At 36.6% G+C, this 21,995-nt stretch overlaps 8 protein-coding genes and 1 pseudogene across 9 annotated transcripts in view; 3 read left to right on the top strand and 6 right to left on the bottom strand.

Moving 5' to 3' along the window:
• The window catches only part of LOC104762380 (probable folate-biopterin transporter 8, chloroplastic), a gene marked incomplete in the record, with an annotated part of 4,305 nt that extends 2,912 nt beyond the window's left edge, over positions 1 to 1,393 (top strand). The window contains 1 exon segment of the mRNA XM_019243274.1: positions 28 to 1,393. Within this exon segment, the coding sequence (XP_019098819.1) occupies positions 28 to 1,172 (1,145 nt within the window).
• On the bottom strand, positions 2,011 to 3,178 carry LOC104762370. Its single transcript, XM_010485647.2, has 3 exons — positions 2,929 to 3,178; positions 2,651 to 2,828; positions 2,011 to 2,431 (listed from the first exon to the last, which is right to left on the bottom strand). The coding sequence occupies exons 1-3, from the start codon at positions 3,056 to 3,058 to the stop codon at positions 2,185 to 2,187; spliced, it is 555 nt and encodes a 184-aa protein (XP_010483949.1). The 5' UTR covers positions 3,059 to 3,178; the 3' UTR covers positions 2,011 to 2,184.
• Positions 4,092 to 5,632, bottom strand: LOC109124423. The gene is made up of 4 exons (XM_010485644.1): positions 5,323 to 5,632; positions 4,761 to 4,831; positions 4,510 to 4,645; positions 4,092 to 4,401 (listed from the first exon to the last, which is right to left on the bottom strand). Exons 1-4 carry the CDS (start codon positions 5,480 to 5,482, stop codon positions 4,313 to 4,315), a joined length of 456 nt encoding a protein of 151 aa, XP_010483946.1. The 5' UTR covers positions 5,483 to 5,632; the 3' UTR covers positions 4,092 to 4,312.
• On the bottom strand, positions 6,116 to 7,995 carry LOC104762358 (auxin-responsive protein IAA12). The gene is made up of 5 exons (XM_010485633.2): positions 7,552 to 7,995; positions 6,971 to 7,260; positions 6,764 to 6,881; positions 6,604 to 6,665; positions 6,116 to 6,513 (listed from the first exon to the last, which is right to left on the bottom strand). Exons 1-5 carry the CDS (start codon positions 7,758 to 7,760, stop codon positions 6,473 to 6,475), a joined length of 720 nt encoding a protein of 239 aa, XP_010483935.1. The 5' UTR covers positions 7,761 to 7,995; the 3' UTR covers positions 6,116 to 6,472.
• On the top strand, positions 10,235 to 12,043 carry LOC104778558 (annotated as a pseudogene).
• LOC104762347 lies at positions 12,853 to 14,895 on the bottom strand. Its single transcript, XM_010485621.1, has one exon. The coding sequence runs from the start codon at positions 14,737 to 14,739 to the stop codon at positions 12,934 to 12,936; it is 1,806 nt and encodes a 601-aa protein (XP_010483923.1). The 5' UTR covers positions 14,740 to 14,895; the 3' UTR covers positions 12,853 to 12,933.
• Positions 15,944 to 17,694, top strand: LOC104762333. 2 transcript variants are annotated; one of them, XM_010485610.2, is made up of 5 exons: positions 15,944 to 16,540; positions 16,619 to 16,791; positions 16,874 to 16,967; positions 17,147 to 17,301; positions 17,392 to 17,694. In XM_010485610.2, exons 1-5 carry the CDS (start codon positions 16,124 to 16,126, stop codon positions 17,438 to 17,440), a joined length of 888 nt encoding a protein of 295 aa, XP_010483912.1. In that variant the 5' UTR covers positions 15,944 to 16,123; the 3' UTR covers positions 17,441 to 17,694. The 2 variants fall into 2 exon arrangements, with proteins under 2 accessions (XP_010483912.1, XP_010483904.1); XM_010485602.2 differs by having other exon boundaries at positions 15,946 to 16,540; positions 17,141 to 17,301.
• Positions 17,833 to 20,381, bottom strand: LOC104762328 (cysteine-rich repeat secretory protein 3). Its single transcript, XM_010485596.2, has 4 exons — positions 19,607 to 20,381; positions 18,932 to 19,315; positions 18,322 to 18,429; positions 17,833 to 18,106 (listed from the first exon to the last, which is right to left on the bottom strand). The coding sequence occupies exons 1-4, from the start codon at positions 20,028 to 20,030 to the stop codon at positions 18,099 to 18,101; spliced, it is 924 nt and encodes a 307-aa protein (XP_010483898.1). The 5' UTR covers positions 20,031 to 20,381; the 3' UTR covers positions 17,833 to 18,098.
• LOC104778557 (pre-mRNA-processing factor 19 homolog 1-like) overlaps positions 21,045 to 21,995 on the bottom strand; it is a 1,201-nt gene continuing 250 nt past the window's right edge. Inside the window, exons 2-5 of the mRNA XM_010503011.2 lie at positions 21,880 to 21,992; positions 21,743 to 21,794; positions 21,484 to 21,554; positions 21,045 to 21,387 (exon numbers count right to left, since the gene is read on the bottom strand). Coding sequence (XP_010501313.1) covers positions 21,260 to 21,387; positions 21,484 to 21,554; positions 21,743 to 21,794; positions 21,880 to 21,992 — 364 coding nt within the window. The 3' untranslated portion in view covers positions 21,045 to 21,259. The remainder of the gene's footprint in view (positions 21,388 to 21,483; positions 21,555 to 21,742; positions 21,795 to 21,879; positions 21,993 to 21,995) is intronic.

Below are 21,995 nucleotides of genomic sequence, written 5' to 3'. Positions count from 1 at the left end.
TATGTGCTAAAATCTTGAATGTGCCAGCTTTTCTACAGGTCTTAGCATGGGGTTCAATGGGAATATTCCAAGGAGCTAGAGAAGTCCTTCCTTCTCTCATTGCGTTTGTCCTGCTAAGTAACCTTGGAGCATCCATCACCGAGGTTGCAAAAGACGCTCTTGTTGCGGAATATGGTCTGAGATACCAAATCAACGGTCTCCAGTCTTATGCGCTCATGGCTTCAGCAGCTGGTGGAGTCCTTGGAAACTTACTTGGAGGATATCTCTTACTCACAGCACCTCCTAAGTTCTCCTTTCTTGTTTTCAGTGGTTTGTTGGCTCTGCAGCTCGTTGTTTCTTTATCTTCCAAAGAAGAATCTTTCGACTTACCACGGATAGTAGAGACAAGCTCGGTTTTAGACAGTGTAAAGAAACAGTTATCAAATCTGACGCAAGCAGTTCAGGCGGATGAGATCTCCCAGCCTTTGATTTGGGCAGCAGTATCCATTGCCATGGTCCCTCTCCTCTCGGGTTCAGTCTTCTGTTACCAAACTCAAGTTCTAAATCTAGAGCCTTCGGTTATTGGATCGTCGAAAGTTATTGGACAGCTGATGCTTCTTGGTCTAACCGTGGTCTACGATAGATACTTGAAGACACTTCCCATGAGACCACTGATCCATATCATCCAACTCTCGTACGGTTTGTCCATTCTCCTCGACTTCATCTTGGTGAAGCAAATAAATCTACGGTTGGGAATCTCCAACGAGGTTTATGTGCTGTGTTTTTCCAGCTTGGCAGAGATCCTAGCACAGTTCAAGATCCTTCCCTTTGCAGTCAGATTAGCCAGTATGTGTCCACGAGGGTGTGAAGGATCAGTTACATCGTTTCTTGCTTCAGCTCTGTGTCTATCACAGATAGTTAGCGCATTCCTAGGCGTGGGATTGGCTAATCTGATTGGTATAACATCAAGTAACTACTCAAACCTGTCTTCAGGGATTCTCATACAGTCCCTAGCAGCTTTGATACCTTTGTGCTTCCTACACTTTGTCCCAATGTCGGAACCTGTGATTGAGAAAGAAGGCAAGAGAGGTATAAGTAAAAGAAGCAGGAGAAACAGACGTGTTGGCAGAGTAGTAGATAAAGAAATCGTTGCGTATCGACGGGAACGAGAATCAGAAGAAGCACAAAGATAGCGTTAAGTATAGTTTTTTTTTGGACAAAGCGTCAAGTATAGTAAAAACTAAAAACTACGAATTAGAATAGTGAAACCTCGACTGTGACCAAGAAGCTTTTACTGTCGTGTTGGTCATGTATTTTTTTGTCTATATATACTGAGATTTTCCTTTTTTTTTTCTTCTCTGTTTCTTGCGGCTGTTCTGCCAATATAACAAGATTATTATCATTGGTTCATGAATGCCATCTGAATTTGGATGCACAGTGTCTTCTTATTCTTGGAAAAAAAAAGATAGTTTCTTTGGCTGACTCCGTAGAGACCATCCTATTCTAAGATGTCGAATCATATACTGTTCTTGGATCCTACGTTGAGGTGGATATCAAAGATTCAGTGGTCCATATCTCTCCACAACCATTCCCTAATACTTAACATCGAAGAAATAGTCTTCTCTTAGGCATTCTATCAAACACTTGTCGGGCTTTCACGCGACTTTCCACAGTCGCTATAAAACTGTTGGAAACGAAACTAAAATTGAATACTTTTTACCATGAATCAACCTTAGCGCAATTATATGATGCCGTCGACACCTAGTAACCATCTGGCGAAACGGAGCAGCTGCACCTTATGCCTCGACACGAATTCACGAATTAGAAGTTATAACATTACAGAAAAAACCCCGACATTTATTATGTTTTACATATTAGCCCCATAGTTCGGTTACGGTTAAGATTTGACATCAACCAACCCGAACTCAATTAATCCGAACTAAAATTGATTAAAAATTCTTGGAACAGACAATGAATTATAAGAGAAATCCAATTCAAAATTTTCCTAAGAGAAATATTGCAATGGGCGTCAAACACAAAACCACAACTTAACAAAAAGACCACAGAAGGTTTCTTTCGTTCGTCAGATGGATAGAATTACATTATTACATCAAACTTCGAAAAACACAACTAATTTATCTTATCATAGGGGTACTTAATTACTATCCAAAAGTCAAACATTAATTTAAACACACAAACTTCAAATTAAACGGCCATAGTAGTTCCAACACCAGCCTTGTGCTCGCCCGCAGTGTGTGGTACATGACCGTGACCTTGGCCTGTAGCATAGTCTTGGTCTCTGTAGCCAGGACCATATTTGCTGCTAATTGAACCAGCATGAATCAACATGAGGTAGAGTAGTTGGGTGAACGTCAAAATTATAATGAAGGCTTCGATCATCTTCAATCTCCATCCTCTCCACCCTCCTATGTTTATTTGCTTGCATGCCAACCTTCATCAATATAATATTCGTTAATTAAACTACATATTTATCAAATACTGTCACACACACTTGCATCCAAAATAACTACTGTATATATCCTGAATATAATACTTGAAGAATAATAGTTGTCAAAATTATACGTAGGTAATTTACACCATATTTCCGAAATTTTTATTTTAATAAAACAAACTGCAAGAATATATCATCAAATAGATTTGTATATATTACCCCATGGCTAGAGCTGTGACGGCCCATGCAACGATGGAAGTAGACCCGGCAGCGGCGAGACTATCGTTTCTCCAAAACCTAATATGATTAGCTCCGGCCAACTTCGATGTTATCCCTATCACCGCCGCCAATATGGAAAACGTCAAGAATAACGGCGTTGCTCCGTTGCCTCCAAAACCTGTTACATTTTCAATATCAGAATAATTAGTAACTCAAACAGATCAGATTAGCTATATAGCTCATTTATCTAGAGAAAGAAAGCAAAACAAAAACTTTACTTGGGTGGTGGGTTTGGCCGTTGATGTATCTATTGATACACCAACTTGCAAAACCAAGCACAATCAGGTACATAACCAGATTCAAGAACAGCAATGGTGCTGCTATGTTTCTTCCCACTGTCGTCGCCATGAATATCCTCTTAATTAACGCCTTTGCTACTCGAAACCTTTCTTCTCTCTGATCCAACAACGTACAAAAGCTAGCTAACGTCTTCGGTGATGATGATCCTTAATGGAAGAGATATGGGTACATAGTTATATATACACCGAGCTTAGGTGTTATTTGGCAAAGGAACACGTGCCATGCGAGATAGACCTTTCTGTTTAGCTGCTAACAGGTGGTGGGACACGTGTCGTGACGCTTCTCCAAAGTGTTGGATATAGCCAGTGTTGTCATCGAGCTCGAATCTCCAAACTGCTTTCTTTTATATTTATCCCCTTGTTATGTTTTTATCATATTAAATGTTCCAAGTTACCATATATTGGGGTCATTTATTTATAATAATCCACCTGGAAAGAATTAACATTTATATATACATAGCCATATGTTGGGAGATATATTTTATTTATTTAATTTAAATATGTACGATACTGAAATTTTGCGTGTATGAATTATTTCATAACAATGTTAACAAGTTATTTGTCTACCACAAAAAATGTTAACAAGTTATTTGAAGGACGAAAAAAGAAGAAAAAAAAAGATTCGATTAAGGATTTATAAAATAAAGAGGAAAATTTACCACCGACTTTATATCTTTCTTTTATCCTAATCACGAAGGTGTCGATTTCGATTTTTTAATATGTTACTATATTATTAGTTACTACGAAGGAAATTGACTTTTTCAAAAGAGTTTATACATTCGATTGCATGCGGCACTTGCGCCCGACGGCACTTCGTGGGCCTGTTGGGTTTGGGCCCAAACACTAAATAACCGCATCTCCCTCCAAACATGTTCGTCGCTGGCTGTTTTACATTTTTTTGTTTCCGCTAAAATTAGAGCGATCAAATATAACAATTAACAAACATGAACTAGCTAATAGACAGAATGAAAGTTATGATAAAGATGATAAAGGCCACAATGGTGAAAGACTGTGGAGCTGCTTAAGCACCAGACTATATAACTAAGTTACTAACGGTATTGGGTCAATTGAACAAAATTCAGTTGCCTTCACATTTCACAATATAATTTGGTGTAAGCATGTTAACATTATACACGAGATCCTTTCCTTTCTTTTTCTTTCTTCCTGTGTTTTGACAGGTTTTTGTTCTGTGTATATTAGGCTTACATGATTTTTTTCATGAGACATAATGTTTTTTTTAATCATTTTATATAGCAGCCAGATGATAATCTGAGGATTAATGACTTATATAAGTTAGTTATGATTATGTTTTGATGGACGAAGCTCCTCCGGTTTTCTCAAGATCCCGTTGCCTTGCTCGCTCCATTTTCCGCTTTCGCCATTCTTCCAATGCTGTGCAGATTATAAAATCATTTGTTATACAGATCAAAACCTTCATCTTGTTTGCCATCTAAAGTTCAAAACATAGACAAGAAAATATGTATGTTATGATATCGTTACCTTTCAAGCTAGATGCATCGTTTAGCGCACGGAAGTCCTTGAGGCGTTTAGAGAGATCAACAGCTGTAGTCTGCTTCACATCTTTCTGCTGCTCGGTTTCTTGTCCCCCGGATGCTTCCTGTTCTATTTCTCGGACCTACACATTCAAAGACCATAGAGCCAACATCTTTAATCTTTCGAAAGCATAGATAACTTGCAAATCTGTAATGCAATGAGAAGAATTGGCTACTAAATGTAAAGTGTGCACTTACTCTTTTGATGAGCTCTAAAGGTTGCATCTTTAGCCTAATCTCTTCTGCTTCCTTGATGTACCGAAGCTGAGCTGCATTTATCAAAAAAGTATATGAGTTTATTATGTATGATAAAAGAACAAACTTTTTAAGTACCCAAAAATAAGACAAAGCTATTTTAGTAATGTAGAAACATCAACAATCTCTTCCACAATCTCTTAAAGTTCTTTCATCTCTGGAAGGTTTTAGATTGCGACTCTTTAACAGCTTGTTCAAGTGTAGAAGCCCTCAATCCATAAAAGAGTAAAATCCAAGTGATATAATCGAATTCGAGAATTGAAGTGATACAGAAGCGTAATTCACTAAATCTAAGGAAAGGATCCAGAAATCTAAAGAACTATTCAACAAAGATTAAAACTTTTTGTTGTTATGAACAGATCTGAGAAAGACCCATGACAAGATGATCCATCAAGCACCAAACTTTGATCGTAATCCAGAGAAGTTACGCAAAATCAGGATATACCCACAAGGAACTATATGACAAGAGTTACAGCGAGAGAGAGAGAGAGGAATTGCAAGAAACCTGAAACGATCCGGCGAGAGGAAGTAGAAGAAGAGGAGGAGGAAGTGAAAAAGCCCTGAAGGAGGAAGAGGAAGATGAGAACGTTGACGACAGTGAGAGCAATTGTGGCGTTCTTGAACGAGAACCTCATACGCCATTGATTGTGATGATGATGATCCATTATCCAAATTCCAAAGAAACCCAAATCTAAATTCTTGTCTTTAGGAATTTTTATGAAGAAACATGAATCTTCTTCTTTCTACAGAGTTTACAAACAGGTCTTTTGACTTTAGTTCTTATCTGGTTGGACTCTTTTAAGTCTTTAACTTGCTTTTTAGGCAAAAGACTCTTTAACTTGTTTAAGTATCTTGTATTTTCGTTTTAAGATAAAACAATTTAACTAATATAATAACTTGTCAAATATTTTGATTTGGTGGAATGAATCAAAATATTTCTTATTTTTCTTTGCCACCCACAATTAACTTTAATTATAAATAAATACAAAATTGGTCAACCATTAAAACGAATTATGTCAGATTAAATAAGTTTTGTAAAGTTTTAAATATTTAAATAAATAAATAAGTTGGTAGTATAGTTCTAAATTTGCTGTAATTTCATCAACATAAAAAGTCAAAATTACAGCAAAAAAATAAAATACAAATGGAAAGAATCATAAAATATAATCGTCCCTATAAACATCTTCCAGTTGACCAAAAACAACAAAGCGTATATCTTCTTTGACCTCTGTTTCTTCAAAACGTTTTTGAGTTCTGACTTCAAGTTAATGAAACACACAAAAAGACAGTAGACAACATGAAGGTAAGTGATATCCATTCCTTAAAATCAGCAACACCCAAAGAGAAACATAAATCTTATCACATTTAGATAGCTTCAACTATATATACACAATATGAAAGAAGAAAATAAACAAGAGCACTCTGTGAGGAGAACAGAGAAAACTGATACACACAGCGAAAGAAGAACACAAAGAACTTCGAATTGAATGAACCTAAAGAACAACCATATGCCAAAACCCGGATTAAAATCAAATCTAAGGTTGTGCTTGCTTTTATCGATTCTCCGGTATACTTTCTTCAAAAAGTATTGAGTAAAACTTGCAAAACTCAGAAAGAAAAAAACCATAAAATAATGCCAGCTTTGGTAGGGGAAGCTAAACAGGGTGTCTCTCCTTCTGTTCTCGATGTCTTGGTGCTGCATTAAGAATGTTTCAATCGTTTTTGTTTTTATTAAGATGACTAGATGAGAAATCAAGAATCAAGAAGATGGTATTTAAAAACTTACCAAGTCCATTAGCTTCTGAGGTTCTCATGATCCGCAGCCTTTTCACCGAGTTGATAAACATTCTAAACAAAAAAAGGGAGAATAATGAGATTAGATTTTAATAAAGACTAATCAGGCTTTGAATTGTCGAAACAACACAGCTCATTTTTTCAATATTTACCTCCACGGAACATCGCCCACAAGCATCCAATCTCCTTCTTTGTCCTCATAAGTCAGTACAAAGTCTGAAGATCCATCTAAAAGCCTTAGAGGTTTAGCCTTTTCCCGACAACTTGTACCTGATGGTTTTTAAACAGAAAATATCAGTCAAGCTCCATATATAATCGAATATATAGATATTATAAGATCACTTGACAAGAATACTAACCTGTCATTCCGAAGAACATTTCCTCAAGCGTCTGAGCCAAGTTTTCGTAAGACGAATGAGATCTCATATCCACTTTTCTGCCTATACCAACACCATCCATATTCACCTTAACAAACCCTAAACCCTGAACTTTCCCATTCACCTTCACTGACACATCTTTGAGCTCATCATTCTTCACCACTTTCTTCTTCCTATCTTCTTCTTCTTCTGATCTAGCCGCCTTCATAGCTTGGTTATTAACCAAACTGTTCATCCTGTGTGACCCAATTGGTGGCCATCCGACCACTTGACTGCCACACACAACAAATCAAGATTTCCACTTCAATTACTCTCAAAATTCAGATGTAAATCAATTAGACAAAACATTCCTATGAACAAAATATTAGCATATGCATGACACCATAGCGAAAGCTAAAGCACAGGACAAGCTAAAATCTCATCAATGGCGTTTCTTCTCTCAAGCTCTCTCACAAGATACATTAACAACTCTCTCATTCAGGGTAAAGTAGAACAGAAGCTAACTTTACACATTCACATCAAAAGATTTGAGCTTTCTTGATAAAAAAGATTAAAGAAGGAACCTTGAACGAGGAGGAGAAGCTCCTGGGTGAGAGGAAGAATCAGCAGCGCGTTTAGAGCCAACAGAAGGAAAATCCTTAGCCGTAAGAATCCTACCACGCTCTCTCCACGCGCCGCCGCCGAGGCAGAGCCCTAATCCCAATTCCAGCTCACTCTCAGCCGGAACATTATTACTCTTCTTCCCCAACTCCAGTTCTGACCCACCACGCATGTCAACAAGAAACCGTAGAATAATCCAAAATATACCAAAAGTGAGAGTCTTTCAAAGAACACAAGAAAAGAAGCTTGAGAGAATGAGGACACAGAGAGAATGGAGACAAAAGAAGAGCACGAGGGTATTTAGGGTTTCAGAGAGAGAGACGAGGGAGATCAAGAGTAAAAGAGAGAGAGAGACAGAGAGGAGGATTTGGTGGTGGAGAGAGTGATGAGGAATTTGGGGACCCCATATGTCTTGTAATGGCCATACCATAATCCCCTGTTTTTTTTTCCCAATCCAAAAAAGTCTTCTCTTTTTTCTTATAAATAAAACTTTTTTTTCCCGACATTATCAAACCTGTCGTGCTCTCTCGTTGCGTTATCGTTGTGTTTGGTTTGAGCAGCAAGAATAAAAGAGAGTCCCAAGAAACTTGTTTACAGTTGTCTTTGTGTGTGTGTGCAAGGATTTTGCTTTTCCTATATACGGAGTAGTTTATTTGTCTTGGTGTAAAGAGGCTGTATTGTAATGCTTTCCGATGAAGAGTCGTTGTTTTAAATATCAATTCTTTCTGGGAGTAAAGGACTAATCAATAATCTAGAGAAACTTATGCATTATAATATTTGGTTAGGGGCATTAATGATGATCATGCAATTGCATATATCGACCATTTGATTATCTTTCTTTTCTAATAACTAAGATAATCTTAATAGTATATGTTAAACGTACAATATAATTTTAGTTGACAAACAAAAAAAATACACCTAGTTCATTCTTATAATAATTTTTTTTTTTTACTTTTTCCTTAGACCATGATGGTTGTCGAACAAAATGATAATATATATAGAGAGAACGAGAGATTGGTGGGAAAAGATACATAATTATAAAATCGTGGTGATGAGATATTCATCATGATGTTTGATGATCCGTTGAAAACTTTTGCAGGCGCAATTGCTTTTGTGGAAATTACACTTTTTATCAAAATCATTATCAAGGAGTACGTTAATATCATGCTCTAATTGATGGATTTGATAGAAAATTAAATCGATTCTGAGTTAAATGAGACAATTAAACAACCGGTTGTATCTTGTATGAACCAAATATACCTACATTAAAGTATCCGGATTTGTATTTAGTTTTATTCTTTATTGTAGATATCAATACAATCGGCTACAACAACACCAAGACCTACGCTGCACGGAATCACGAGAAGAGCGACGTTTCGCGTTCCCGAAGCGGAAGCGGAATCGGAAGCGCCGGGAATCGCTCGGAATCGTCAAGGAATCGCGATTCCAGAAGTGAGGCGTTTAGAAGCGTGGTGGAATTGACGTTTCGGAACTGGAATCGTCACTGGAGTTGATCGGAATCGTTTGATAGTATTGTGTCGGAAAAGATGAAAAATCACTAGCTATTGGGCTTATAGTTTTTGTGGCCCAAGTTCAGCTTAACCCACTTAAACGTAAAAGTTGAAATTGATTACAAGATTTATTATTTTTTCTATGTTAAAAGCTACTAGGTTAAAAGTAAAACCTAGATAAGAAGCTGTAAACTGAAAAGTCTCTAAGTTCGTAACTCTTAATCTAAACCTCTGAATTTTCTTTCTCAAATCACCAACTAGAAGAGACAAAGGTAAATTAAAAGCTATTTTTTCTGAATACTAATCTAATCATACCTTGTTTTTGTTTGTTTTTCATGTATTAATTGTGATGATGGTTCGTACATATTGTTTAATTGTTGTGCTCTGTTTTCTTTGTTGTGTTCTGTTTTCTTTGTTGTACTCTGCTTTCTTTCTGTTTTCAGTTTTTCACTTTCAGTTATAGATTAACATTTATGATATGATTAGTAGCTGACATTTTTTTTTTCTCCAGAAATATAACGACACCATGTCTCAAAATTCTCCAAATATTGTAGTAGATGACAAAGCACCTTTGTGGATCTATGTGAAAAGAATTGAGAAGCTGGCTAGAGGAGGGTCATGGAGGTTTCAATGCAATTTTTGCAATATTTTGTATGTGGGATCTCATAGTAGAGTTTTGAGTCATTTGTTACAAGAAGGAATTAAAGGAATTAAAGGATGCTTGAAGGTTACTCCTCAACAAAGAGCTCACATGAAAAAACTAGTTGATGAATGCAAGGAGAGGATAAAACGTGCAGCTCCTAAATCAGTCCCATTACCTTCATCATCGAGGAACCCTTCTAGTTCTTCTCTTGATTATGACATGAGCTATAAAGTTCCTGATACAAGTGAGTCTGATCCTAAGAGAAGAAAGGGAATGGGTCTTTTAGATAAAGCATTTAAGAATGAAGCTAGGGAACAATGTGATGGTGAGGTAGCTAGAATGTTCTACACGGGTGGTTTGTCTTTCAACGTTGCGAGAAATCCTCACTACTGCAACTCATATGTGCGTGCATCACAAATTCCAGGATATGTTCCACCTGGGTATAATGCACTAAGAACGACACTTCTTCAAAAAGAAAGAAAGAACATTGATATGCATTTGCAGCCTTTGAAGAACACATGAAAACAAAAAGGAGTTAGTATATGTAGTGATGGTTGGTCAGATCCACAAAGAAGGCCAATATTTAATTTGATTGCTGCAAATGAGAGTGGTCCAATGATGTTAAGGGCAATCAATAGTCAATGTGAAACAAAAACTGGTGAGATGATTGCAGAACTGATCATAGAATGCATAAAAGAGGTGGGGCATGAGAATGTGGTCCAGGTAGTCACCGATAATGCTTCAAACTGTGTAAAAGCTGGTTCACTTATTTCAGCCAAGTTTCCTACTATCTTTTGGACACCATGTGTGGTACATACATTGAATCTTGCTTTGAAAAACATTTGTTCACCATCAATGGCCACAAGAAACAATGAAGATGTATATGAAGCTTGTTCTTGGATAAAGTCTATAAGTGAAGATGTGACTTGGATCAAGAATTTCATTATGAATCATGGAATGAGGCTTGTAATGTTCACCGAACATTGTGACCTTAAGCTCCTTACGATAGCTTCTACGAGGTTTGTAATGTTCCACCTGAGTTAAATATTATTTATATTCTTTAATATAAAGTCTAATTAGATCATTAATTTTGTCTTTATAGGTTTGCCTCCACAATTGTAATGTTGAAACGATTCAAAAAAATAAAAACTGGTTTACAACAAATGGTAATCAGTCCTAAATGGGATGATTATAAAGAAGATGGTGTGGATAGAGCATCTGCAGTGAAGCAAAAAAAAATAAATGAGATATTTTGGGATGATCTTGAATATGCTTTATCTTTTACTCTGCCTATCTATAGTGTTATTAGAGCTGCTGATACTGATAAACCTTCCCTTCATCTAGTCTATGAATGGTGGGATAGTATGATTCAAGATGTGAAGAAGGCTATTTTTAAAAAAGAAAAAAAACAACTTGATGGTGATTATGTTTTTTGGAATGCTATTCGTTCTGTTTTGACATCTCGATGGAGCAAAAGCAACACTCCTCTTCATTGTATGGCACACTCTCTAAACCCCAGGTACGTAACTTTTAGTTATACTAATTCTTGTCTACATGCATGCACTAACGTGATCAAAGTCTATTATATATATATAAACGTACGTGTGTCACTTACTCACTTTATGATGGATCATTGCTTTCTTTGTGGCTTATTGTATATTTAAATATCATACTTTTGTTGGCTGCAGGTATTATAGTTCAGAGTGGCTTGGAGATGAGAACAATAAAAAAGCTCCACATCAAGATTTGGAGATTACTAGAGAAAGAAAGAACTGCATCATGAAGTATTTTCCAAACACAGATGAAAGAAGAGAGGTTAATGTTGAATATTCTAATTTCTCTTTATGTTTGGAAGATTTTGGTAGTGTCGATGCTATTCATGATAGGTTTATTCTAGAACCTTTGAGATGGTGGGCAGTTCATGGTTCTTCAGCACCAACACTCCAAACCTTAGCGTTTAAGTTGCTTGGACAACCCTCTTCATCCTCATGTTGCGAAAGGAATTGGAGTACTTACAAATTTATACACTCTGCAACAAGAAACAAAATTGTTCCACAAAGAGCTGAAGATTTGGTATTTGTGCATACTAATCTTCGTCTTTTATCAAGAAAGAGTTCTGGTTATAAAGAAGGTCCGAATCATATGTGGGATGTAGGAGGTGATCAATTTGATTCTTTGGATGAGATTAATCTAGGGAGACTTGAGTTTGCAGATCTTTCTCTTGATGAACCAGAGTTAGAGGCAGTTGTGTTTGGTAGAGTTGATGAAGACGAGAATGATGAAGACGGTCTCGACCAGTGACTTGTTGCATAATTTTATATTCAAATGAGTTGTAATTTTTGTAATATTTATATGATTATGTATTGAAATGTTGTTTACAATGTAAATACTATGATTCTACTTTTGGTATTTTCTTTATATATATATATATATATAATTTTTAGTATTTTCTATAAATACGCTTCCAACAAGTACCCGCTTCCTATTTTTTCAAAAAATTTCGCTTCGCCGCTTCCGCGTACCCGTTTCGGATTCCATGCAGCTTAGACCAAGACTCTCACTCACTCTCTGCATAAGAATCAGCTAAGTTGACTCCTCTTTCGGTTTTAGGCTTCAGAATCTGTATTCCACAAATGTATCTGTTATGTTTTTTTAATAAGTTCAATAAAAGGATAGGCGAAATAAGAACAATTTTTTTACTGAATAAAATTATATAAATCAGAAAACATTAACTATGCACTTACTTCTATTCATATAACTGTAAGCCCAAATTTATAAAAGGTTTATGTGGCTTAAATTAATGGGTTAAACTTATAAATTCAAGTACATTTTTCATTAGAAAATGTGAATCCTTTTTGTTTTTTCTTTTTAATGTAAAGCTAGGATTTAGGTAGTATTAAATTTTTAATTGGGAACAAAATTACATTTACAAAAAAAAAAAAAAAATAGGTGATTGAATTTTTGTTGGGTTTTAACTTTTAACTCTTCTCGGTACACACTTTTTTTCCGTTCGTCAAAACATTTTATATTTTTTAAATAAACAAAGGAAAAAAACACACAAAAATGATTATCAGTAACAGTAACTTTTGTTTACTATATATAGTCATTGTTGATATATTCATCCACTCAAAAATAAAAAAAAATTAATCCGTCCAAATATGAATTTAATATAAAACCAGTAAAATTAAAAATTACACAAAGCTTAGATCATCAGCAGAATACGTGCGATGCATGCGCCCGGCCCCACCTTTCTTAGTTGATCCATCATAGTCGACAGGTCCACCACCACCGCAAACAAAACTGCATTCCACACCACAAATCTTACTAAAACATGAAAAAGGCCCATTACCTCCGTCCGTGTGACGACGGTTATGTTTTTTTACTGCTGGAGTTTTTCGCCTTGAACTCATTCCTCCACCGGCGGTTGCAGCGGGAACGCTCGCACCATCATAATCACTGCTGCTTATTTGGCTTGATCCAATGTCATATAATGGTGGAAGCTCCATTCGCCATCTATCGAGCTTGGACCGTAATCCTTCAATGCTAGATTCGTCAATACTCCATTCGCTGAGTATTGAGCTCTCTGTTTCGTGCGACCTATTGTTTGCCAATTTCTCAGCCACTTCTGATGGCGATGGACCTAACTCTGATTCAGTTAAGATTCGTCTTCTGGCAAAATTTCTCATTGGTGTACCAAAATCATGATGAGTTTTCATCGGTGTAGCCATGTAGTTTGATTGCATTGGTGTAGATCCGATAATGTTTGACCTCATTGGAGTTGATCCAACCATGTTTGACCTCATGGGAGTTCGCATTGTAGTTGATCCAACCATGTTGGGATGCATTGGTGACATTGCGATGATGTTGGATCGCATCGGAGTTGATCCAACTCCGTTAGATCGCATCGGAGTAGATGCGATGATGTTTGATCTCAATGGTGTTCCATGCCTTGATAAATACGGAGAACTTTGGCCAAGATCATAATCCTTCACCGACCTCTGTTTCTCATACATTATCTTATTTTTTGGTGTTTTACGTGATTGATGGTTTGAACCATAAGGCATGACTTTTTGTCTCTCCCTTCTTGGTGCCTCTACATGGAGTTTCCCTATCGGTGATGGATCTATGAGGTCTGATTCGATCGAATCATACCTCTTCTTTGGAATATTCTTAGGAGTTTTGGTAGAAGTCGAATACCCATTTAATTTTATATCATCAGAATCCGTCATGGTGGGTGAAGTTTCAGATTCACTGCTCACCAATGCGCTTGCTGATTGTCTATTAGCCAAACGGCTTCGTTCAGCTCTACTGAGAAGATCTGAAACTACCATGGAACTTGAATCACTTTTAGTACGACGGAGTTCAGGCCTTGAGATTACAGATTGAAACTGTCTCGAAGAAGGAGATTGTGGATTCTTCGAGCTCCCTTTATTGCTGTTTAAATGCAAATGTTGTAGATGATGATCCTCTTCTCCAAGCAAATCTCTGTATCCCACAGCAGAAGAATCCATATGCGTATAAAGCGGCATACTTCGCATTGAACCATCAAGCAATCCAACACCAATGTTCAAAATCCCTTGAGGTCGGCCTGAAGTACGACGAACTTGAAGTGCAACAAATCTCATTCCTGGAGGTGGGGTGCGACGGTACTCATTGTTGCTGGTTCGATATCCAGGACGACGACTAGGAGGAATGAGATTGCTAATGAGGACACGAACTGTACCTACGTGAACGTCTCGAAACCAATGCAATGCGTAGATTTCGATAACAACAGCGGAAGTGTCGGCGTATAAAAACTCCTCGTTAACTCTAAATACAAATTTATCGTTCCAAGTTGGGTTTGTTCCACCGTTGTAATCAACGCGGGTGGTGAGTTTACGTTCGGAGTGAACCCAAGCCACCGCGTAAGTTTTCGTCTTGCGGGCCACGGGAGCCAAGTCCTGAGCTGAGATTATGTTCAACTCTAGCAATTGAAACGATGGGAACATCATTGACATTGTGGATCAATAAATTAATTTTACATCAATATATATTTGTTGGATATGATAATGTGGAGAATTGCGAGAGGGATGAGAAAATAAGATCTCTCTCGCAATTCTCAATTCACGATTCTGGAATGTTGATGATGAATGAAGAAGAGGTAGATTTTTTGATTGGTGGTGGTAATTTTTCAAAAAGTGGGAGAAAAGTAATAATAATCATTATGCTAAAATTGGTTTTACGTATGTGAGAAAGACAACGTGTTTATTAGGAGTAATATGGTGTTTATTAGCTAAAGTTTACTATTTATGGAGACATTCGTGAGGTATCAATCAAGTTGGCATTGACGATAAAGTCAATTCTGTTACACCATGCAATTTGAATAAGAATTCATTCTGTAAATTAAACATGTAGTTCAATCTAAAAGTAGTTAATGATCTTTTATAATGACCGTATGTTTCACTTACTTCTCCAAATATAACTTCTAACAGGATAAACTCTCTCCATATACAAAAATAAAAGTGTGTTTTCTAGTGTCTAGTCCAAAATGAACCGTTTGGAAAAGAAAAAGAAGTGAACCTAAACTAAACTGATTACTACTACTTTTTGTGGCTGGCCTTAGGAAGAAAAGAACATGTTACACATCCTCACATTTATAAGAGCATTCTCGTCATATATACTATGAGTGTTTTTAGTACTTTTTAAAATATAAATGTAAGATATTAGTGAGGAGAGAGAAAAGAAAATGTCTTCTACAAGATATTAAAAACATCATTATAGACCCTTTTAAACTTATGCATCAGTATCACCGATAAATATGACATCACCGATAAATATGCGCTAATGGGCTTCTTTTTTATTTGAATGGACCAATGAATTGGAGACAATGACTTTGCGGGGTCTAGACTCAAATAAATCTAAGTTCATGTGTGTGGACCTAATTGCTCGCCGCCCATAAAAAAGGTCAAACTCAAAACTCATGTGGATGGATAATCCCTTCTTTATTTATTTAATCACGAGACACCTAGCTTCTTTTCTCCTTCTAAATCGAAACCCAAACTAATTTTTAGAAATATATAAATTGAAAAGTTTTGCTTTTGGGATGATGGGTGAAATAGATAGACAGTAAAGTTCAAGTGAGAATTTGTAAACAAGATAAGACTATAAGGGTCAATTTACGGAGGTTTTGCTGTTTCCCAAGGAAAAGTTTGAAACCCCACTTATCCTGTTTCTTCTCTCAGAACTGGGTTCACCACTTATTATTACATCGAGTCGTCGTCGTTGTTGTGTTGGGGGTCCTCCGAGGAATCTTTTATGTGAACGACGACGATTGAACCAAAACGTGACTTAAAAAGTCGAAGACTTTGCAACGGATTTAGAAAGAAAAGACCCAAAAGGAAGATGCTGAAGACTGAGGCATCTCTCTCGAGTTACTGCGATCCGGTTACTGTAATCGATGTGAATTTGGAGAGAACTGTTACGATTGGTGATTCGATTGACGGCGGCGAGTTCAGTTTTGCGAAACTCAAGGAAGAAGAAGAAGAAGACTGTGGTGAAGGTGACAAAGAGGTTATTATTAAGAAGCTAGGGGTTGGTGAGAGAGGTGAACAAGGTTATGGGATTGAAAGACCACCAAGTCCTTCTATGCATTTAGCTGCAGGGTTAGGGATTGATAAGTTTGATTTGTATGTTGTTGATGAGATCAAATTTGATTTACCGGGTTTTGATGATGACAACTGTGATGATTACTACAAAGGCATGCTCGAGGAGTATCCATTGCATCCTTTGCTTCTCAATAACTATGCCAACTTCTTGGAGGTATTGACTTTTTACTCATAATGAACTCTGTTTTGAAACCTAGTTTCTATTATTGTCTTCTTGTTATGTGGAAACCAGTATAAAGGAGATCTTAGTGGAGCAGAAGAGTATTATCATAAGTGTACTGTAGTTGAGCCTTGTGATGGAGTTGCTTTAGCAAACTATGGTAGATTAGTAATGAAGCTTCACCAAGATGAAGCTAAAGCCATGACCTACTTTGAACGCGCTGTTCAAGCATCCCCTGAGGATAGGTCTGTTACATCGTTCTTTGCTAATACCATTGGTGATTCTGTGATGATTATTTACCTGTCTGTACGTAATTTTCCTTTTCAGCAATGTTCTTGGGGCATATGCTAGTTTCCTCTGGGAGATAAATGATGATGAGGACGAGGACTCTCTAACCGGACAAGGAAAAGAAGAATTTGAGGTGTGTTTTGTTTTGTCACCTTTTATGTTCCAATCTCACTATGAATCTTGTAGTAGACAGTTGTTACTTGGTGATGGACTCAAGTTTGTATTCTGCCTGGTGTTATTATTGTTCATAGGATTTGTAAGATTCAAGTCTCTGATGTTGAGTTTTGTTTTATTGTCCCCGGAAAGAAAAAGCCTGATGCAGCGGAAAAAAACAGCTCAAGCTTGTCAAAGACAGAAGATGAAGAAACGCTATGCAGATACGCGAAAGCGTTCTGGAGTATTAATGGTGACCATGAGAAGGCATTGGTCTATTTCGAGAAGGCCGTTGAAGCCTCTCCGAATGACAGGTATCTCTCTCTTACACAATATTTCTTTTGTTTTTTTTCCACATTTGAAAAAACTGAAATATGATCATCATCTTCTGATGTTTTGGCCAGCATTATTCTTGGAGAGTACGCTCGGTTCCTATGGGAAATCGAAGAATGATCATCAAGAAGAAGAAGAAGATGGCTGTAATCTAAGGTTGATAAGCTTTTCTTCTTCATGGAAACCGCTTGTTGTATTAGAAGCTTTAAAAGCTTCACTCATGTCCGTTATGTGTTGTTGTATTACTTGTATATTCAATTCAGAAACGAGAGAATCTCGCTAAAAACCATTTTTATGTTTTCTGCAGATTCGAATGTTTTTTACAGGATCAAAATTAATGTTCCAACTATGTAGTATAAATGCTTATTGATTCACTCGGACCACGTTATCTAAAACAGTTTTATTATTGGAATTTCTTAATCAAAGAGACTGATACTAATCAACTTCCTCTTCCAGGTAATGACATTATAGTAGTAGTTGTAATTAATAGTTTAGTGTAATTGATTGAGAAAAAAACAAAGTTCTCTTTTTCACATTTTTGGAAGTAATTTTTGAACATTCCACTAATGGTCCTTCCCATCCACCACAAAAATTTCCTACCTCCCAAGAATCTGAACTAACAAAATTAAAATTAAAATATAATAACAATTTTCATGAAACTAAAAAAGTTTGGACTTAGGAATTAATAGACTCTTTAGGAAAAAAGAAAAATTAAACTTGTGGCTGCCTCTCTCTCTTTGGAGGGATTGTCTCCTTTTGTTCTCTTCCTCTTCATCTTTCAATAGTCTGCCAAAAAAACTATCATTATTATGATAAATTCCAATAGTATTATTACCTTTATATTAATAAATATTCTAGATCACATGTGCATGTGTTTTTTATGTATGTATGTCATATACCTTTTTTACATATGCCTTATATACTACATGTATATGTAATATTATTATAAAGGTATGATGGCTAATGCATGTGTGTATAGAATAGGTGAAGAAAAATGGTACCGTCATGTTTCTTCCTCATCAAGTTTTTGGCAAAAAGCAAACAAATGACAAGAAAGCCAACACCAGCTGCTCCTCCTACTATTATTGCCACCGTCTTCCCTGTTGCTCCTGTCCACATTTTCAATATTTTATTAATATCAAATGTACTTATACAATGGTCATGTATGTAGTATGTACGTTCCCATCAATAATATCAACAAAATATGCACATCTCTATTTTTCCCCAAGTACTTTTGAAGAAAATACTAAGTGGTAGACCATTTTTAATAAATTAAGACATCTCTTATGGGTACAAACGTATTTAATGAAAGCATAATAAATAAAGTATTATTAATTAATTGAACAAACCTACAGGGAATATTGAAAACTCCAAGGTGTATACCAATTTATTTTAAAGAAAAAGTACACTTTTTTTTCTTTCTAAGAAATCCTTGAGACTAAAAATGGAAGAACAAAGTCCCACAATGAAATCTTCAAATTAAAGTGAATATTAGTTTAAATAGGAAAATGTTCAAATTTGAGAAAAAGATTGATTCTTTGAAAATGACTTATTTTTGTTTTTTATTGGGTAATCAAGATTCTGACGGACACAGAAATCAAGAACACTAACCTGTAGAAGACGAAGAATCTGAATTTGAAGAACCAGAGCTGGAGGAAGAAGAAGAAGACGAAGAAGAAGATCTTCTGGGGACACCATTAGGGTAGTAACTATAAGCAATGAAGCACTTATGTAGATAAATCTGACCGGAGATTGCGCTTCCACATTCCACCTGAGCTTTCTCGAGTGCGTTCTTAACGCATCCGCTGCAATCAGTGTCTCCGACATCTCCTTCGCATTGTCCTAAAACGTAGACAGATTCGTAGGTCGTTGCGTAGAACCCGTGGCCTGAGACGACGCCGTTTTGCATAACCCCGAACGCCGTGTCTCTTCTCTCTGCGAACCCCGTTCCGGCGATGTTGCTCTTCCCACATGTCTTGAACAGCATCTCCATCCCTGCGAGAACATTAAACCGGAAACTTCGGTGTAAGAACAACCAAACCGGTCTATATTGGTTTATAGACAAAACCTAAAATTGAAAACTTCCTTATTCACTTCTGACCAAATATGGTGTTGACTGAACCAATTCGATTCTAACCAAACCGGGACAATTCTCTCTGTGAATTGAAACTAAAAACGAAGGTGGCTTAATCGAACCGGTAATTTGATTATACAAGAGGCGGTTTAATGATTAGTCCGGTTCGATTGAAGCCAAGGAGGAGGAAGAAGAAGAAGAAGAAGGGTAACCTGAAATTTGAGAAAAGCCAGCGACTTCGTAGAGAAGATAACAGCCGGAGAGCTGAACTCTAGAGGCAATGGTTTTGCCACAGAGCTTGTCGGAGAGAACAGGAAGACGACTGACACAGTTGTAACAGTCATGATTGCTTAAATCACCTCTACACTGGAACAGACCAGTGATTGTGGTAGTGCTTGTTCCTGTTGTGGTCTTGTAGAATCTGGTTTTAGTTGACTGAGATACAAGTGAGCCGAACATAGCAGAAAGTGCTTGTGAGTATAAACCAGATGGATCTGAGAATTCCTGTTTTGCACATCCTTTGTAGATTAAGGTTGTGTATTCCGTTGTTGCAGATTCTACTACGACGACATTGAGATCTGGAAGCAGTAGACACATCATCAAGATGGTGCTGATGAATGAGATTGAAAGACCCATGTTTGTGTGTGTGGTGGACTCTTTTGGTTTCTTTCTTTTTTTTTACTTAGGTGGGGGGAGTGTTTCTTGAAAGCAAGATTGTTGGAAAAATCAAACCATTGGCTCTCTCATTTTGTAGAGATGTATGAAAGATCGAATCTTTGTGGGATTTTTTTGGTTTTATGGGTTTTTGAGTTTATGTAATTGGTTGCTTGGTGGCTCAGTAAAGCTTTTATGTTTTTTGTTTCTGTCTTCTAGGTTTCTGGGTTCTTGTTTTTTTGGCTTTGGCTTTGGATGACCACTCTTTATCTCTCTCTAAGACATGTGAGGGGGTATTAGAAGAGAGAGAAAGAGTGAGTGAGAGAGTCTCATTTCCAGCCATTCAGTTCTGAAACTGTACAAATGTTTGATTTACTGCAGCAAACAAAATTAATAATTTATTGATTGAAAGCTTTAGATATGTGTTTATTTATTTTCTTTAGCCTCCTTTTTACCACATACTAGTGGCCTTTGAATCTAATTCAAAGTAAATTTATCTCTAATCTAATCTAAAGTGTCAATTTCTCATTGACTTACTTTGTGTTACAGTATGGTTTAGTGGTTGTTGTGTTACTTTGGAAATTGGGTAGAGAAAGATACAAACTTTTCTTTCACTTGATAGCTGCTGATACCAAAACATGTTTACGAAATTTAACTAATAACGGAATTAGAAAAGATGGGCTATAAATGGAAAACTAAAAAGGCCAGAGAGAGAAAGAGTTGGAGGAAGTGAAAAGGAATCTAAGATTGGTGTGGGGAATGGGAAGATTGTGAAGTGTGTTTTTTGACCAGAGAGTACAGTCAAAATCTCTGTCTATCTCAGGGTTTTCTAGTTTCTATGACCACCAATCACTTTCTTTTGTCTTCATTTCATTGTCTTACGAAGTGTTTAACTCTTACCGGTTTAGGTCCAACAGATTTACTCTTACCGCGTATAGTGTGAGCAGCTAACTTTCTCTGAAACATAAAATGCTTAATATGAACTCTTTCAGACTAAAGATAGAAAGGTGAAGAATTGCAGATACTTAAAGTAATGATGTTACGAGAAACTTCGGACTTGAAGTTGTAGATTGAGAAAGAAAGGGAGAGCTCATGTGTATGTGATTGTGAAAGGACCATCAAAAAGCTACCAAACAGAACTGTAAAGATACAACAAAAATCGAAAAGATTGAGGATTTAGCTACTCTTGATGATGGGACTTAAAAATCTCTTCATGAATCTTGTGCAGAATCTTCGGTATTGTCATCGCCAGGTAAACCAAATATCCTCAGATTACGGTCCATTGAAGCGACTGCTATGTATTTGGAGTCGGGTCCAAACTTAACACATGTTGCTTTACCTGCAAATTCATGGATTTACAATATTAGCATAACAGACTCAAAAAAAAAAAAAAAGAAGAGCAGTGACCTCAAAAGCTTAATCATAAAGCATTTACCTGTACCGGACAGATCGGGAAGAGTCTTGATTGGGTTCCATTCTGCTTTTACACTAGCTGTTTGGAATACTCTACAACATTAAAACACAAAATTTTTATTAGATGATCTGCAAAAGAAACAAATCCATATATCCAAAGTGCATTTTTGGTGATAGCAGGTTCTTTGAGTTTGCACAACTATTTGTTGAATATCTCGTTATCAAAGTTGGCCCCTAACTTAAATAATTCCCTACATTGTGTGTATCAAAGTAGACCTCACCTTATATCTGAAGCAGCAATGCCAAGATAAGATCCACTGTGGTCGAACTCCACTGCACAAAAAATTTCATTCAGGTCTTAGTAAATGAAAAACTAATCAGCAAAAAGGATTACTAGAGTGCTCAGATAGTTGAATACCCGAGTTTGCATCTGGAAAGTCAAATGTTCGGAAGTTCTTTAACTTGCGCAAGTCCCACAACCTAACACCATCTAGTGCAGCAGTCTGTAAAATTGAAAAATAATAGAAATAGTGC

This window comes from Camelina sativa, chromosome 3 (assembly GCF_000633955.1).
Source record: "Camelina sativa cultivar DH55 chromosome 3, Cs, whole genome shotgun sequence".
Lineage (NCBI taxonomy): Eukaryota > Viridiplantae > Streptophyta > Magnoliopsida > Brassicales > Brassicaceae > Camelina > Camelina sativa.
The sequence above is the reverse complement of the archived record's forward strand: the minus strand, read 5'-3'. Positions and strand labels throughout refer to the sequence as shown.